The sequence below is a fragment of the Cherax quadricarinatus genome, chromosome 26, assembly GCF_038502225.1.
Source record: "Cherax quadricarinatus isolate ZL_2023a chromosome 26, ASM3850222v1, whole genome shotgun sequence".
Lineage (NCBI taxonomy): Eukaryota > Metazoa > Arthropoda > Malacostraca > Decapoda > Parastacidae > Cherax > Cherax quadricarinatus.
In genome coordinates this window covers 5,434,993-5,453,523 of record NC_091317.1, presented here as the reverse complement: position 1 = coordinate 5,453,523, position 18,531 = coordinate 5,434,993, and the positions used below count along the sequence as shown (strand labels likewise).

Genomic DNA, 18,531 nt, shown 5'->3' with positions numbered 1-18,531 from the left:
CTCATTGACTTTTTGACAACAACTGACTTACTCCACAAACTCTGATGATACCTTCAGCCCTTTCTACCTCAATCTCGTGCTACCCTCTACCCCTGCACTATCCCCTGCTCCGCTGTTTTCTGTACCCTACTAATCATCCCTCCCCCCTTCTGCCGCCCAATACCCTCGCTTCCTTCCCTACCCTGCAGCGCTGTATAGCCCTTGTGGCTTAGCGCTTCTTTTTGATTATAATAATAATAATTATAATCTTCTTCTTTCAACGTACCAGCCGTATCCCACTGAGGTGGGGTGGCCCAAAAGAAAAAACTGAAGTTTCTCCTTTTAAATTTAGTAATATATACAGGAGAAGGGGTTACTAGCCCCTTGCTCCCGGCATTTTAGTCGCCTCTTACGACACACATGGCTTACAGAGGAAGAATTCTGTTCCACTTACCCATGGAGATAAGAGGAAATAAACAAGAACAGGAACTAGAAAGAAAATAGCAGAAAACCCAGAGGGGTGTGTATATATATGCTTGTACATGTATGTGTAGTGTGACCTAAGTGTAAGTAGAAGTAGCAAGACTTACCTGTAATCTTGCATATTTATGAGACAGACAAAAGACACCAGCAATCCTACCATCATGTAAAACAATTACAGGCTTTCGTTTTACACTCACTTGGCAGGACGGTAGTACCTCCCTGGGCGGTTGCTGTCTACCAACCTACTACCTACAATAATTATAATATTATTATTATATTGTATTATTATTATTGTTATAATAATAATAATTATTATTATTATTATTATTATTATTATTAGTAGTAGTAGTATATACCTGGTGAGGGGCTCTTGATCTAGGGAATTGGATCTCTGCTCCAGGTCCCTAAATTAATAATAATATAATTATTATAATAATAATTATTATTATAATAATACATAAGTACTAATAATAATGATAATATAATATAATAATATATAATACATAATAGTACAATATTTATAATAATAACACTATGTACGTACTACTGCATATTATTTAGTTCGACAACACCACCACAATGGTCACCAGTGCACATGTGCTTATGGAGCTACCCTCGCAGTGCAAGGAATTCTCGTGATTTCCATATGGTTCATGTAATTAATTCGCCAGATTTCTTTCTTCTAACCATGGGCCATAAGGAAGCAAGTGCAAAGGACAGTGCCAAGAAGTAAAAAAAAAAGGATGATTTTCTTGGAATTAAAGCAAGAAATGATTAATAAGCACAGACTAGGTACAAGGGTTGAGAACTTGGCGAGTTGAGTATAAGCGTAGCCCCTCTACTATATGTATCTACGGGTTTAGCGCTTCCCCATGATTATAATAATATACTATGTGTGCAATACTGAAGCAGGAGTCTATAAAAGCTATAGTGCCAGCAAAAGGCGTTACAGTAATTGTTGACATGGTTGACGGAGAAACAGTTCACAGGAGATACATAGTGTAGCGAGATAAACATAAAAATTGTACATAGCAATCCTTAAGAAAAGTGTGAACTCCTGACAGGATATGCTGCTCTGCATTTCTTCTCCAACATATGTAAATGTCATATGTACACCAGATCTAATTCAGTTAGCCTCACAAACTCCTCATTCTCTTATAACACCTCTGATGTTTTCGTAGCTAGAATGTTCGACCACAATCCTCCTCCCTCTGCTGTCCACATAATGACATATTTTGTTCATTCTAGAGTGTATATTAGGTTTCTGTCTTATTTATATTGCTCATAATGTCATATTAAATTAATTTTGACAGATAAATAAGCCGTAGAGTTGATATTAGGGTTATTTTGTCATGCCTCCTGAGAGCAGGAATTCAGCTGGAACAAATTAATTGCATTTCAATTAATTTAAATGAGGAAAATTGACCCAGCATACTAACAAATCAGGATACGAACAAGTCCACGGAATGGACGGATTAATAGCCTAACGCTATTAATCCGTTCCTGAGAGCTCAACGTTAGGCGAAATTATCATTAGGCAAATTAATTTTCCCCATAAGAAATAATCGCAATCAAATTAATCCATTCCTGACACCCCAAAGTATGAACAAAAAATTTTTTTTGCCACATGAAATATTAATTTTAATACACTCAAACTGAAGAAGACATGCACAGTTACATGACACTTACCTTTATTGAAGATCTGGTGATGATTGATAGGATGGGAGTAGTGGAGACTGTGGATGGTGTTAATGTTTAGAAGGGGAATCCCCTTCCATTAGGACTTGAGGTGTCAAGTCCTTTTCCGGGGTTGCTTCCCTTCTTCTTTTAATGCCACTAGGACCAGCTTGAGAGTCACTGGACCTCTGTCACACAACATATCTGTCCATAGAGGTCTGTACCTCCCTTTCCTTTATGACATTCCTAAAGTGTTTCACAACATTGTCAGTGTAATAGTCACCAGCACGGCTTGCAATAGCTGTGTGAGGGTGATTTTCATCAAAAAAGGTTTACACTTTAAGCCACATTGCACACATTTCCTTAATCTTTGAAGTAGGCAACTTCCTCAATTTCTCTATCCCCTCCTTCGAAGCAGTTTCCTCAGTTGTGGCCTCTTGCTGTTGAAGATGATCTAGCAGCTCATCAGTGGTTAGTTCTTCATTGTCCTCCTCCACCAACTCTTCCACATCCTCCCCACTAACCTCCAACCCCAAGGACTTCCCCAATGCCACAATGGATTCCTCAACTGGCATAGGATTCCCAGGGTTAGCTTCTAACCCTTCAAAATCTTTTTTGTCTACACATTCTGGCCACAATTTCTTCCAAGCAGAGTTCAAGGTCCTCTTAGTCACTTCCTCCCAAGCCTTACCTGTAATGTTTACACAATTGAGGATGCTAAAGTGATCTCTCCAAAACTCTCTTAGAGTCAATTGAGTTTCTGAGGTCACTACAAAGCACCTTTCAAACATAGCTTTTGTGTACAGTTTCTTGAAGTTGGAGACGACCTGCTGGTCCATGGGCTGCAGGAGAGGAGTGGTATTAGGAGGCAAAAACTTGACCTTAATGAAGCTCATTTCCGCAGAAAGTCGCTCTGCCACGTCTGAAGGATGACCAGGAGCATTGTCTAATACCAGGAGGCACTTAAGGTCTAATTTCTTTTCAGTTAGGTAATTTTTCACAGTGGGGGCAAATGCATGGTGTAACCAGTCATAGAAAAAGTCCCTAGTGACCCATGCCTTACTGTTTGCCCTCCACAGCACACACAAATTAGCCTTGAGGACATTGTTTTCCAATAAGCCTGACATCTATAGTGGGCAAGTTATTGGAGTCAATTATAGCTGACATTATCAGAAGTCACCTTGAAGAGCATAACTTGATAAATGAATCTCAGCATGGATTCACGAGAGGTCGTTCCTGCCTGACAAACTTACAGTTACCATTAATGGAGTGAAATCTGAATGGGGATTAGTCACTAGTGGCGTTCCGCAGGGATCAGTTTTAGGCCCTCTCTTGTTCATAATTTACATTAATGACCTTGATGAAGGGATTATTAGTGACATGAGTAAGTTTGCTGATGATACAAAGATAGGCCGTATAATTCACTCTGAGGAGGATATCAATGAACTCCAGGACGATTTGAACAAATTAATGTCTTGGTCTGAGAAATGGCAGATGAAGTTTAATGTGGATAAGTGTAAGGTACTTGCCCTTGGTAATGAAAATAACCCTCGAAGCTATAATCTAGGTGAAGTAGAGCTTGGTCATACAGAATGTGAAAAAGACTTGGGAGTCATGGTAAGCAGAAATCTAAAGCCAAGACAGCAGTGCCTCAGTGTGCGCAACGAGGCCAACGGATTACTTGGATTTATCTCAAGAAGTGTAAGTAACAGAAGTCCAAAAGTTATTTTACAGCTCTATACATCACTAGTGAGGCCTCATTTAGATTATGCTGCTCAGTTTTGGTCCCCTTACTACAGGATGGACATAGACTCATTAGAGAACATACAGAGAAGAATGACTAAAATGATTTACTGTGTAAGGAACCTCCCGTATGAAGATAGACTTAAAGCCTTAAATCTCCACTCTCTGGAGAGGCGTAGAATGAGGGGAGATATCATTGAAGTGTATAAGTGGATGACGGGCATAAACAAGGGAGACATTAATAAAGTGCTGAGGGTGTCGAACCAGGTAAGAACCAGGAATAATGGATTTAAGTTGGATAAATTTAGATTTAGAAAGGACATAGGTAAGTACTGGTTTTCTAACAGAGTTGTAGATGCGTGGAACAGTCTTCCCAGTGGGGTGATAGAGGCTAGGACCTTGGGTAGCTTTAAGAAGAGACTGGACAAATATATGAGTGGGAGGGGCTGGGTTTGATTGGTGTCAAGGGGTACGGGAGTTATTTCTTGAGTAGCTTTAGGTAGATGTCGTTTTGATAAGGACCTGCCTCGTATGGGCCAGTAGACCTTCTGCAGTGTTCCTACATTCTTATGTTCTTATGTTCTTATGAACACTCTGGGAGTTTCAGAGTGATACACCAATAAAGGCTTCACTTTGCAATCACCACTAGCACTGGCACACATCAACAGAATAAGCCTGTCTTTCATAGGCTTATGTCCTGGGAGTGCCTTTTCCTCCTGAGTAATGTAGGTCCTGCTTGGCATTTTCTTCCAAAACAGGCCTGTTTCGTCACAATTAAACACTTGTTCAGGTTTCAGTCCTTCACTGTCTATGTACTCCTTGAATTCCTGCACATATTTTTCATCTGCTTTGTGGTCCGAACTGGCAGCCTCACCATGCCTTATCACACTATGTATGCCACTACAATTCTTAAATCTCTCAAATCAACCTTTGCTGGCCTTAAATTCACTCACATCATCACTAGTTGCAGGCATTTTTCTAATTAAATTGTCATGCAACTTCCTAGCCTTTTCACATATGATCGCTTGAGAGATGCTATCTCCTGCTATCTGTTTTTCGTTTATCCACACCAATAACAGTCTCTCAACATCTTCTATCACTTGCGATCTCGGTTTCAAAAACAAAGTTGCACCTTTTGTAAGAACAGCTTCCTTGATTGCCGTTTTCTTGGCCACAATAGTAGCGATGGTTGATTGGGGTTTTGTGTACAACCTGGCCAGCTCGGAGACACGCACTCCACTTTCATACTTAGCAATGATCTCTTTCTTCATATCCATAGTAATTCTCACTCTTTTTGCTGTAGAGTTGGCACTAGAAGCTTTCTTGGGGCCCATGGTGACTTATTTTGCAGGTGCAATCACTAAAAAGGCTGTGATAATATGGAATGTTCCGATTGTATGTTTGGAAGCAACCGCGGTGGCTGGCTTGTAAACACTGGCACCCACGGAACAAGTGAAGCGTGCTCAGGCCGCACGTGGACACGTCTCGAATGAATCACATTGAGCGAGTTTTTTAGTGCTAGCCGAGGCAAAATTTTTGCGTTAAAGTGTATCGCTAGGCGGATTTAACGTTTTGCGATGCGTTCGTTAGGCGAGGGTCCACTGTATATCTATTGTGTCCTGTTTAAGCCAGGTTTCAGTGAGAATAATACAGGAGAAGGTTGTCTTTAGGAAATCAAGGAGTGCAAGGTCATCATAATGTTTACTTAGAGACCTAATGTTGTAATTGAGAACTGTAATACGTATTTCTGGCATTACTTTAGACAGTGCTGGCTTGTGATGCTGTGTCATAGAGGCAGTTACTTTCCATTAAATTTTGATTGGGAGTTAGATTATAAAGATTTAGATCTGGGTCTATGTGATCATTCAGCATTTAGGTTAAATGGTAATTATTTATATTATTTATAGTGTGTTAAGTTCCAATGATGATATCTGTAATAAGGGGACGTTTGGACAAGTGTGTAGCTAATGGGTGTCAGTTACATAGAGTGTAGAAACTAATAAACATAATGAACTTAGGTGTAAAGCTATTATATAAAGCTATTAAGCTATTGTATAAAGCTATTAAGACAAAATTATAAGATAATGTAGCACCAGACTATGATTTGTTATTGCACTAAAGCTAACTAAAGTTGTTTACATTGGATAGTAGAATAAAATGTGCACAGTTTTAAATTAAAGACTATATGGATTTTAGCAGTGATATGATAATAAGAAGGTAAAGAACAGATATTTGTAACAGATGTTAATAAATTGTAAATTACTTTGTCAAGGTTTGTGTTTATATACTATTCCCAGGTTTATAATATATTGTATATTTTTTATCATCAGAGTGCCATGGATCCATACTACAATGAGAATCTTCACTTTCCTCTTTTGATGATACTAAAAAGGCTTGGGACCAACAACTAGTACTGATACAGTTATCTCCAGACAAGACGTACAAGTATTTGGTAAATTGTATGCTTTGAAGACATACATATGACAGTTTTACTGTGTTTGCCTGTTTTAATTATTTTGGTACATGAAGCTTGGCTTATTTTAGTACCTATGTTAATCTTCAAGGAATGTTGTTAGGCTTCATGTGTATACTACTGGAGAACATGAAATAAGTTCCTATTTATTAATACTATTGTTATTTTAATCTTCAAAACTGTTATAGTTTTAGTTGGAATTAGGACATTGATTTTTAGACTCCCTTTGTATTGTTATGCTTGTGACTTAACACCCTTGTTTCATTACTTGTTCCACTTGAGTTTAATCACTTAAACTACTTAATACTCTATCTGATGGAATCAGTGAATATTATGTAAGGCATATCATTAGGTTAATGAAAAGTTTTAAGTCTACAGTGCAATATTATTGCATCTGTGAAGCTAAAATAGGTGGTAAAAGTCTGTATGCAGAGCACACTATTTAAAAAATTTAATATTGTACTATAATCAGTACCAATAACTAAAATAATTATATGGCATTTTTGCAAAGTTGTAGTGTAACACTCATTTCAATTTATTATTTGGTAGCCTTTTATCTATGCATCAAAAAAATGTGGTGTTCTAAAGCCTTTACCTCTCCATACCTTTTCTGAACCCTCATTCCAACCCTCCTAGGGTATATCCTACACATCTTTCCACTCATCTTTTATTTACTCTTAATTATCCTATCATTCTCGATTCTTTCTATATGACCAAGCCATGTCATCAATTTCTTTTCTGCTGTGATTTATACCTTTCATGTTATTATAATATCTTCTATTTTCTTTTTTCCTTGTTCTTTCCATAACACAATGATCTCAAAAAGACATTTCCACTGCCTCCTACCTCTTCCTTGCAGCAGTGTTTAAAGATAATGCTTTATACCCACAATAAAACAATGTCAGCACTGCTATACTCTGATACATTCCTATTTTTGCATAAGTTGACAAACTTTTTTCATCCACAGACTCCTCAACACTCCTTATTTACTGAATGATTTACCTCATTCTTCTTGTCAGAAGAGAGTTTGCAGTTACGGGACCTGACTGCTGTTCAGACATACTGTTTACACTCAGTAGTCATTGGATATAATAAAACTATCGAGTCAAAACTTGTGAAAGTGCTGTGTTATTCAGATGACATTAGTATAAATACAAATGTAATATAAATCAGTAGTTGTTAGGACATCATTAACTAAGTTTATATATATAAAACCACAGCCAGTTTCGTTGTCTGACTCCCTACCTTCATTACAGTGGAACCTTGGTTGTCGAATTCAGTTTGATCCAGATGTTGATTTGACTACCAAAATAGATGACAACCAAAGCAATTTTTCCCATAAAGAATAATGTAAATAGAATTAATCCCTTTTAGACCCCCAACTGACAATATAATAATTTATTAAAAATGTACTACTACATAAAATTGTAAAAATGAATACTTAAAGAAACTTTAACTGAAATGCTGTACAGTAAATGAAAATGTAACTGCCTCTTACCTGTCAGAGGAGAGCTAATGGCATACTGGAAGCAGGAGGTAGAGGACTGCTTAGAAGGAGAGTCACCTATTAATATGTCAGGCAACTGTCCTTCTGGTGATGTTTCTCTTCTTTGTCTCTCTTCACCACTAACCATGTTCTGGCTCATGGTTTTTTGTCTCGCTAGAAACCTGTCCAGTGAGATTTTTCATTCTCCATTTTAACACTTGTCTAAACTGGGACATTACACTGTCATTGTGTGTGTTAGAGAGACAGATGTCTGGATGGTATTTTGTTGGCAAGCACCTGCACTTCACACCATTTAGCACACATTTCCTTGACAAGTGCAGTAAGCACTTCATCCCTTTTCTCCTCTTCCTCTGATGACAGCTCCTCTGCTGCAGTCCGTTGCTGTTCCTTCTGAAGGTCTACAGGCTCTGTGGTGAGTTCACTTCTGTGCTCCTCCACCAACTTATCCACATCATCTTCAGTCATCTCTAGGCCCAAGGCCTTCCCCAGGGACAAAATATCCTATACCCCTATACCAGTTCAGGCTTATCTTCAAAGCCTTCAAAATCCCTGGCTGCCACAGAGTCAGGCCACAGTTTCTTCCATGCTGGCTGCATGGTCCTGGAAGACACGTTTCCCTGAGTTTGTCTATAAGCCTCAAGCAGGCTAATTTTGTTTCTGAAGTGATTTCAAAGCACTTTTAAAAAAGTGCTTTGGTGTAGAGTTTCTTGAAGTTAGAAATGAACTGCTTGTCCATGGGCTAGATGAGAGGAGTGGTGTCAAGAGGCAGGAACTTCACGGTTATAAAACTGAACTCCTCAAGCAACTTATTTTCCAAGCTTGGAGGGTGAGCAGGAACATAATCCACAAGTAAAAGGGCCCTGAGTGGCAATTGTTTTTAATGAGCTACTTTTTGACAGTGGGAGCAAAGACCTCATGAACCCACTCAATAAAAAATTGTCTTGTTACCCAAGCTTTCATGTTGGCCCTCTACATTACAGCCAGTTTGTTTTTCTTAACATTGTTCTTAAAAGCTCATGGATTTTCGGAATAATAAACAAGTAAGGGCTTCAATTTCAAGTCCCCACCTCCATTACCAGACAGTAACAGAGTGAGCCTGTCTTTCACTGGCTTGTCTCCTGACATTGATTTTTCCTTTTCCATTATGTAGGTCCTCTTGGGCATTTTCTTTTAGTAGAGGCCTGTCTCGTCACAAACACTTGCTGGGGGACAAACCTCTCAGCCTCTGTGTACTCTTGGTATTCAGTAACATACTTTTCAACAGCCACTTTGTCAGCCTCCCCATGCTTAGCCACTTCTTTTCTTAAAATTATCAAACCATCTCCTACTAGCCTTGACTCAGACCCATGCTGTCAACTCATTGTCCAGTGCACATTCTGTGAGCATGTGACCCAAACCGTTTGCTTTGTTGGTCGACAACCAAGAGAACATATGAAAACCAGGATATTTTTCTCCTTGAATTCCCTTTTCAAAAACTGATTTGTTCAACAAGTAATGTGGTTGTCAACAAAGGTTCCACTGTACTAGCTCTAAATAAGCCCAATATCTGAAAGTAATATTATTTTGTATGAGGCCAGATACAGATATACATACATGAAATATTGATGAAGAGATTAAAGTTAAACTTTTGTGGCTTCTCACATGAGCCTGTGGGAGCATTGTGAGGTTGATATCTCGGCCAAATTAGCAATAAACAAAGAATGTGACATTTGTTCATTATATTTCAGAATGTCCAGATATACTTAGACGAATCCAAACAGACCATACAGGAAAGGGTAAAACACTTCCTTGCTAATGATAAAATAGCTGAAATTTTCAGATTGTTTCCACCTCTTTGCACTGGCTAGATGAGATTGTTTCAAACTCTTTGCACCAGCTAGAGGAATGAACTTATTTAATGAGATTCTAACCTGGTAAGTGATCACAGTTTATAGTGGTAATGATAATTTGTTTGAAGATTGTATTTGCATTATGCACTGAGTAGATGATTAGTTATGAGATAAGATTGTAATATATGGAATGACTAATATCTTAATGATGCAAGTATTGCATCTAAGCCCAGTGAGGTTCTGGCAAAGACCCATTGTGACCTCTGTAATCCTGTTTTTATGCTTCTGTTAACAGGATGAGAAATGAGTGCTTAATGACAGTCACTTAGCTGGCACCAAGGAAGTGTTTTATTACATGTTACATAATGTGAACGCATTACAAATAAAGTTTAATGTATCAGTGCTTCAGAACACTTGTATAAATTTTGAATTTGTTTATATTATTATCATTAGTAATGTACATTAATTTCCATCAAATAAACACTGTTTTGTTGTGAATTAAGAGGTAAACACAGTATCACTGGTACATGCTTGATCACCAGTATATCAGATACTCACCTTGTAACATCACATGCAAACTCTCTATATCCATCTGACCCTTACAGGTTTAGCACTTGGTTATGATTATAATAAATTACACCCATCTGCTGATTCATCTACTCCTAGTATCTGAATACTTTTCCTTCCATCATACTCATGCCTATCATTTTGATCTCTTAATGTTTCATTGTCTGACTTTCTACTTATTTTCATCCACTTGCTCTATTCTACATTCATTTTTCTAATTACTTTTTGTACACCCTTTCAGTCTCCTTTGCTGACTTCTGAATTTAATAGCACTGTTTCAGCCACAAACAGTATTTGTTACTATTTCCACATGGATTCAAATTCATTTTCATTTTGAACTACAGTCTCCCAAGCATTCAACCATTTATATCTATTTCAACCATGTGTAAACTCAACCATTCTTGTGTAACATGCAAGATTTCAGGTACATCTTGCTACTTCTACTTACACTTAGGTCACACTACACATACATGTACAAGCATATATATACACACCCCTCTGGGTTTTCTTCTATTTTTTTTCTAGTTCTTGCTCTTGTTTGTTTCCTCTTATCTCCATGGAGAAGTGGAACAGAATTCTTCCTCCGTAAGCCATGCGTGTCGTAAGAGGTGACTAAAATGCCGGGAGCAAGGGGCTAGTAACCCCTTCTCCTGCATATATTACTGAATGTAAAAGGAGAAACTTTCGTTTTTCATTTTGGGCCGCCCCGCCTCGGTGGGATACGGCTGGTGTGTTGAAAGAAAGAAAGATTCTTGTGTAAGTCTCACTTGTACTGGGAATCTTTTTCCCTTCATTTACACACTGACCTTTTTATTATTTCCCAAATAACTTTTGTTACTGCTTTCAAGAGCATAGTATATATTCCATATGTTTGCCCATTTCATTGACAAGAATTCTGAATGATCTTATTAGTCCAAGTGCTCTGTAAATCTTGAAAGTTCCTTCATTCTTTTCATACAGGTACAACACTGAAACATTGCTTGCCAATCCAATATATCATAGGATTTCTCTAAATACACATATACAATGAACAAGTTTGCTTATTGCTTTGTCTAGGTTCTGCACTACTTATATGCTTCAATGATAACACTGTGGTTCTAAACAAACTATGTTCAGTAATCATTTTTTCTGTTCCAGTCAGTCAATAAAATCTCTAACCAATCACAGTACTAGCATAAGTTCTATTTAGTAAAACAGTGCTTAACAAATGTACTCTACTATAATTGTTACATTTACTTGTCCACTTTCCTTATAAAGAAAGATACTATAAGTGCTTTCTGACAATTCTTGGGCATCTTTTTGTTCTTCATTTACACACACAATAAATGCACCAACTATTGCAGCAGGATATAACAGTGTGCTTTCAGCATTTCAATCTTAATCTCATTCACATCTGCCTTTTTCAGTTTCAGACTTTTTAATGTGTTATTAACTTTTCCATATCTGTTTCTTGAACATCATTCATTCCTTTTCATCCTAAGCATGAAATTTTTGTCTCCATTACATCATATAATTGCAACAGTTTCATTTTATTTTCTCCATCTTTCTGACTGATTCATTTACTCCCATGGTTGTTTCACCTTATTTATCTGATTTTTTTGCATGGAAAACTTTATTAATAGCACCTTACTCATTCTTTCATTTGCTTTTTTTTTTTAACTCTTTTTATCACTCATTTAAAAAAAATTTCAGTTTGCCATTTTGCACCCCAAATCTTTCATGAACTGGCCTCTTCAAGGGGGAGGGGGGTGTCCCTTGAAGTGATGAAGAGTCTTGTGGTCTGAGGAATTGGACCTTTCTATCTTCTTCCTTCAACCAAACCTAATTACCCCCATTCCTCCCTGCTCTATCCCATTCCACCTTTCCCCACTCCTCCTCCTTTCCCCATCCCTCCCCTTTCAAAAGCAACCTTTCCTGCTTTGGCCTTTTGGGGCTTTCCCTTTGAAATTCTAGCTCCTAGGTTGGGGTGAAGGTGTCATTGTCCATCCCATTGCATTTAGGGTCTTGGTGGTGGTGTAGTTTGCCGTGGAATCTGGACCATCTGGAGATGTCCCGATTTCCCCTCCAGAGTTCCAGGAGTAGCTTATGATGTCCTTCAGGTGACAGGTGTATCACTGGTGGCTGCCTGTTGGTTCCAGGAGGTGGTGGCCAAAGGAGGTATGCCTTGTGGTGGGTTTCCGATCGCCCTCTCACTTGTCTGCTGAGGTGGCTCAGTAGATGTGAGGTTGCTATCCTGGATTGCTGGCTCACTGGTACGAAGGGCATCTACACTACTGGCTGCACTTAGGCGCAGAGAGGGATGTTCGATCCCTTTCATTCCTCCTAGGATCTACCCCTTCAAGTATCCCTTTTCCTCTGTTTCTTTGAAAAAAAAAGAAGACTTAACTATCGAGTCCCATGCCTGTGAAATGCCTCCTCCCAGACCCCTTTCTCCTGTGGTGCCCTCTCATAACCCTGCCTCATTATTAGACCATTCTTCAGACCTCTCTCACACCCCAGTACCTTCTGCAGGTAACATTTCATTGCCTACCTCTGGTATCAAGGTTTGGCCTGACTCTCTTGATACATTGAACCTCCACATGTCTTTGACCATGCTTCTGGCTTCTCCCAATACCTAAATGACCATGACCATTAACCCTTTGAGGGTCGACAGGCCCTCTCCGAGACTTGTTCTCAGGGTCGGCCAAATTTAGAAAAAACAAAAAAAATTCTTATGAAAAGATAGAGAATCTTTTCCTGATCATAATGACACCAAAAGTATGAAATTTGATGGAAAACTTACGGAATTATGCTCTCACGAAGTTAGCGGTCTCGGCGATGTTTACGCATCGGCAATTTTGCCCACTTTGAGCTCCATTTTCGGTCAGTTCCACTGTACTAGTCGACAGAACACATGAATATTTCGCTAGAACTCCATTTTTTCTATCAAATTTCAACTATCCAGTACAGTGGTCAGAATTTAGCAATTTTGCCAATTTCACACAAATTTCAAAAGATGCCAATTTCCGAATAGGGTCCAGAATAAACAAGAAAGACATTCCTGGCACTAAAATGACATTTCCTCTGTTCATTAGTCACGTCTCAAGGCCCCTCTTACATTCTTTTGCTTTCCACTTTGAATTTTTATTCTCACAAAAAATAGAAGATTTACTGTTATGCAGACTACTGCATTAGTGTAAAAAATGGTATAAATAATATTGGCACACTTGCGAAAGAATATTAGACTCACCAGTTGACATGTATTGGACGCTTGGCATGATTTGTTTACTTTTGAACTTTGGTAAAAATCGAATATTTCTGATACTTTGAGCTCAATTTCAAGGTACTTTTCATTGTAAAACCAGTCAAAATCATCTCAATTTCTGTAATATGTCTTCCATTCTATAAAATGAGACCAAGAAAACTAGAATACAACAATAAATACCATACGAAAATACAGTGCAAAGTCGCTGTTTTATTCCAAAAAAACGGTCAAAGTTTTTTTTTTCTCATTATGCACTGTGTGCTGCAGGATTTTTTTTATACTGTGCACACTGACCACATAGACCCATTCTTTCATATGTAGGCCTACCAGCTTTCTCCCACTAGATTTGAGGGCGCTTGAAATTTAGGCGTACTAGTACGTCAAAAACCCTGGGTTGTAAGCCGTACTAGTACGGCCGAAACCCTCAAAGGGTTAACAGATGACACTGTCACAGTTACCTCTCACCCCTCCCAGACAAAACCAACATGACACTTACTTCTCTTATACTCAACATTTCATGGTACACAGTGGAGTAAGTTTTTCACTCAACAACTGACATCTCCCAATGACTATTTTTCTGATCATAGTACTGTATCAGCAAAGCACTCCTTCATCATGCCGGTCAAAATATTTCAAATCATACTCTTAATTCTTTGACTGTTTTGGTCGTATAAATACGTCTTACAACCACCGTGTTTGACGTATATATACTCATAAATTCTAGCGGCTTCAAATCAAGCAGGAGAAAGCTGGTAGGCCCACATGTGAGAGAATGGGTGAACCATATAAAAAAAACCCTGCAGCACACAGTGCATAATGAGAAAAAAAAACTCCGACTTTTTTTTTTAATTAAAATGCCGACTTTGTGGTCTATTTTCGTATAGTATTTATGGTTGTATTCTCATTTTCTTGGTCACATTTGATAGAATGGAAAACATATTATAAAAATAGAGGTGATTTTTGATTTTTGCCGATGTTCAAAAGTAAATAAATGATGTCATTTTTCAATAAATGTCCAAGTAGCCATTCTAATATGTAGTCATGAATGGGTTGACATTATTTGTACAATTATTACAATGTTGTAGTAGTCTACATAACAGTAAATCTTCTGTTTTTTGTTTGAATAAAAATTCAAAATAGAAAGCAAGAGTAATATCACTGGGTCCTGGAGACATGACTAATGAACAAAGAAAATGTTATTTTAGAGCCAGGAATGTCCGCATTGTTCATTCTGGACCTTATTTTGAAATTGTCATATTTTTTTATTTTTGTGAAATTTGCCAAATTGCAAATTTCTGACCACGTTATTGGGTAGTTGAAATCGGTAAATGGGCAGTTTCTTGTACTCAATTGATAGGAAAAATGGAGTTCTAAAGAAATAGCTATGAGTTTGGTCCACTAGAACAATGTAATTAGCGGAAAATAGGGCTCAAAGTGGGCGAAATCGCCGATTTGTAAATATCGCCGAGGTCCCTAACTTTGTGAGAGAGTAATTCCGTCAGTTTTCCATCAAATTTCATTCTTTTGATGTTATTACAATCGGGGAAAGATTCTTTATCATTTCATAAGAAAAAATATTTTTTTTTTTTTTGGGGGGCGAAATTTTGCGACACCAGGAAACACCTCAGTCAAGGGGTTAAGAGTGGTGCACGCATCGTCACAGTATGAAATGCTGGCCAGGCTCATAATCTCTCCATTCTTATCTCCACTGACAATACTCCTGTCATGATTCATATACATGTCTCTCAATTCATGCAGTGGAACTGTAGTTCCTCCACATGATTTCTGTGATTTCTGGACATGCAATACTGACATTTTGGAATAACCTGAGCTCCAAGACCTCCTAATCCTTACAATGGACATATATGTACTACCTGCCTATGGGCAGAGAGGCTTTCCCTGCTACTTAGGTTGGTTAACTTTTGACTGTTATGAACTTCCATCCTCTGTTTATATTGTGGGACACTGTAAACAAGTACAGAAATTGATTCCTACACCTTAACAATGCAAAAATTGCTGGTGCTTCGACCACCCAGCGAAATATTGCAGGTCCATGGCAGAATGCCCAGTCTGTGGTGCTGCTTACCATAATAATACATCCTGCAGCCAACTTCACTCTTGCCTTAATTGGAATGAGGCTCACCCGGCTTGTTCTTGCCGTTACCGAGTTTTCTCAGAGGAACGAGAAATTCTGTTTCCAAGAGAAAAAATATTTCTCTTACACCATAGCAGTCCCCCTCTCCACCTCTAAGGGAGACTTCCACGGTGTTCTCATTCTAGGGTTACTCGATAACCTCCATTCTCGGTGGTATCTACTTCCTCAGCCTCTGTCCTCCCAACTTCCATAGCCATCTCTGTGTCTTAACTCATTTGCAGCCTTGGGATCCAAGGTCCCTACCTCATCAACTCCCACTGTCCCTGCGTTTTCTTCATCTTGCTTGCATGTTTCTGTGTCTTCACATTCTCCCACAGCTACACCATCACTTTGCATCCCCACTTCTCCAAAGTCTAAAACATCACCAAAACTTAAATCTCCATTAACCCCTCCATCACTTATCCTTCCCAAATGTTTTCTTTTCCAGTCTCTGAGCCTAGTACTTTAACTCTTATTGAATCTGTTATAGGTGTGGAGGTTCATCTTTCCCCTCATACAGTTCCCTCCTCTCCTGTCCCCACTTAAGTTCTTGCCTCTCCTGTCCTCTCCTAGGTTTCTAACCAGGTAATTCCCATTTTCTCTCCAATCTTTCCTCACCCTCCATCTTCTGCCTTTGATATTGTACTGCCTGCAACATCCTTTTCATCTGAAACACTTGAAGCCATCTCTGAATATATTGAGGAGACAAAACCATTGATGGACACAGATCCATCCTCTGTCACTCCTCCTTCACACCTTACTAAACCTTCTATACACCTCCTTTCTTCGCAGCATTTCAATCCTTCACTTCTTAATAATTTTCCGCTACCTCCCCATGTAGACTTTACCAACTCTGCTAGTCCATAGACTCCTCATACTTCATGCTACCCGTATACTTTTATTTACAAATCATGACTTATTTACAGTGGAATATTCTAGGCCTCAGGGGTAATCAGGGTGAGCTTAAGGTGTTGCTCTCCTAGTTTTCCCATTTGTGTCTGTTGATAAGAACCTATATTGTGTTCCACTGTTATTCATCCCATCTTGGGCTATATCTTACTGCATTTCTCAGATCCTTTTCCTGGTGGGACTTTGAATGAAAGTGCACTTCTTGTCTGCCACAGTATATCACATTCTCAGGTCCTTGTCCATACTTCACTGCATTACATTGCAGTCCACAAATAGGACAAGTGATATACAATCTTCTCTTTATATCTTTCTCCATCTCAGCCACTGTCTATTCCTGACGTGGCATCTCTGATTTCTTCTCTACCTCCTCTTCTCTTATTAGGAGATTTTAATGCTCATTATTTTCTCTGTGGAGGGTCTCACTGTCACTCATGATGATCAGTTGGAGGCTCCTCTCACTTCTCTTCCCCTCCTTGTTTTCAATACATGTACTCCCACTCACTTTGACCCTCACATTCGAACTCTTGCATAGTTCTCTCAGTTTGCTCCTCTTCAACTACACTCAATTTTATCTGGTCTGTGCTCCCTGATTTACATGATAGCAATCATTTTCTTTTCCTACTTGCTTCTCATTCATATTCTCGACCTCCTCGTAGCCCACATTGGTAGTTTGAATGGGTGAATTGGGTCCTTTACTCACGTTGGAGTGTTTTGGGTGAATAACCTCCTCTTTTGTCCTCCCCTGCTGAGCTTTTACAGCTGTTTTTGTCCTCAGTTTTAACTGCAGCCTCAAATATAATCCCTCAAACCTCAGGAAGGCACTCTGAGAAATGTGAGCCTTGGTGGTCTCCTACTTGTGCTCGTGCAGTGCATTTGAAACATGCTGCATGGGGCCAATGTCATTGCAGTAGGACCACAGAGTGACTACTTGATTTTAAGCAGGGGAGGGCAGTTGCCAGACATGTAATACATGAAGCTAAATGCACTTGCTGGTTGGATTATGTTTCTGCCATCACTTTGGCTTCCTCTATGAGTGCAGTTTGGAAGAAAGTACAGAAATTGAGTGGCAGGGACTCTCTAGACCCAACTCCCATTCTTAGGGGTGCCAGTGTCAGCATTACAAGCCCTCTTGAAGTTGCCACAGAAATTGGAAACCATCTTTTCCGTATCTCTCAGGGGTTCCAGCTGTTCCCTTGCATCTTTCCTCCAAGTCTGCAAGAGAGTTACTGCCTTTAGACTTTTCTTCTAACAGGGAAGAATTTTATAATGTGCCTTTTACGCTTCTCGAACTAGTCAACACTTTCCGCTAGCCTTTCGTCGGCAGCTGGACTTAATGGCATTCATATTCTTATGCTTCAGCATTTATATCCATCAGTCTTCATAGTTCTCTTACATCTTTTTAATCTTGTTTGGTCACAAGGGGTTCTTCTCCCCAACTGTGGAAAACTGCCATTGTTCTGCCTTTTCATAATCCATGTACTTCGGGCCATGATGCCTCCCACTATCATCCTGGAAATAAATGGTATAAAATACCGACACAATGGAAATATAAACACATATGCAGTATAATGTGATCCTTTATTGACAACGTTTTGCCCACACAGTGGGCTTTTTCAAGTCACAAACAGATCTGTTTGTGACTTGAAAAAGCCCACTGTGTGGGCGAAACGTTGTCAGTAAAGGATCACACTATACTGCAAATGTGTTTATATTTCCACTATCATCCTATTGCTCTTACCAGTACAGTTTGCCAGTTGATGGAATGTCTGATAAATAGACGTTTAGTTTGGTATTTAAAGACACACAATAGTCTCTCCACTAGTCAATTTGGCTTTCGTAAGGGGCATTCCACTAATGACCCTTTACTCCACTTAGATACCTATGTTCGTAATGCCTTTGCTAGTAACCACTCAGTTGTCAGTCTTTTTGATCTTGAAAAAAGCATATGACACTACTTAGAGATATAATATCTTGGCTCAAACTTAT

The 18,531-nt window shown here is 38.8% G+C and overlaps 1 protein-coding gene across 2 annotated transcripts in view; it reads left to right on the top strand.

The window, feature by feature from the left end:
* Positions 1 to 18,128, top strand: part of LOC128691637 (calmodulin-lysine N-methyltransferase) — a 158,422-nt gene extending 140,294 nt beyond the window's left edge. For both annotated transcript variants that reach the window (XM_053780475.2, XM_053780474.2), the window contains one exon: positions 6,213 to 18,128. In XM_053780475.2, coding sequence (XP_053636450.1) covers positions 6,213 to 6,293 — 81 coding nt within the window. In that variant the 3' untranslated portion in view covers positions 6,294 to 18,128. The remainder of the gene's footprint in view (positions 1 to 6,212) is intronic.
* The last annotated feature ends 403 nt before the right edge of the window (positions 18,129 to 18,531 follow it).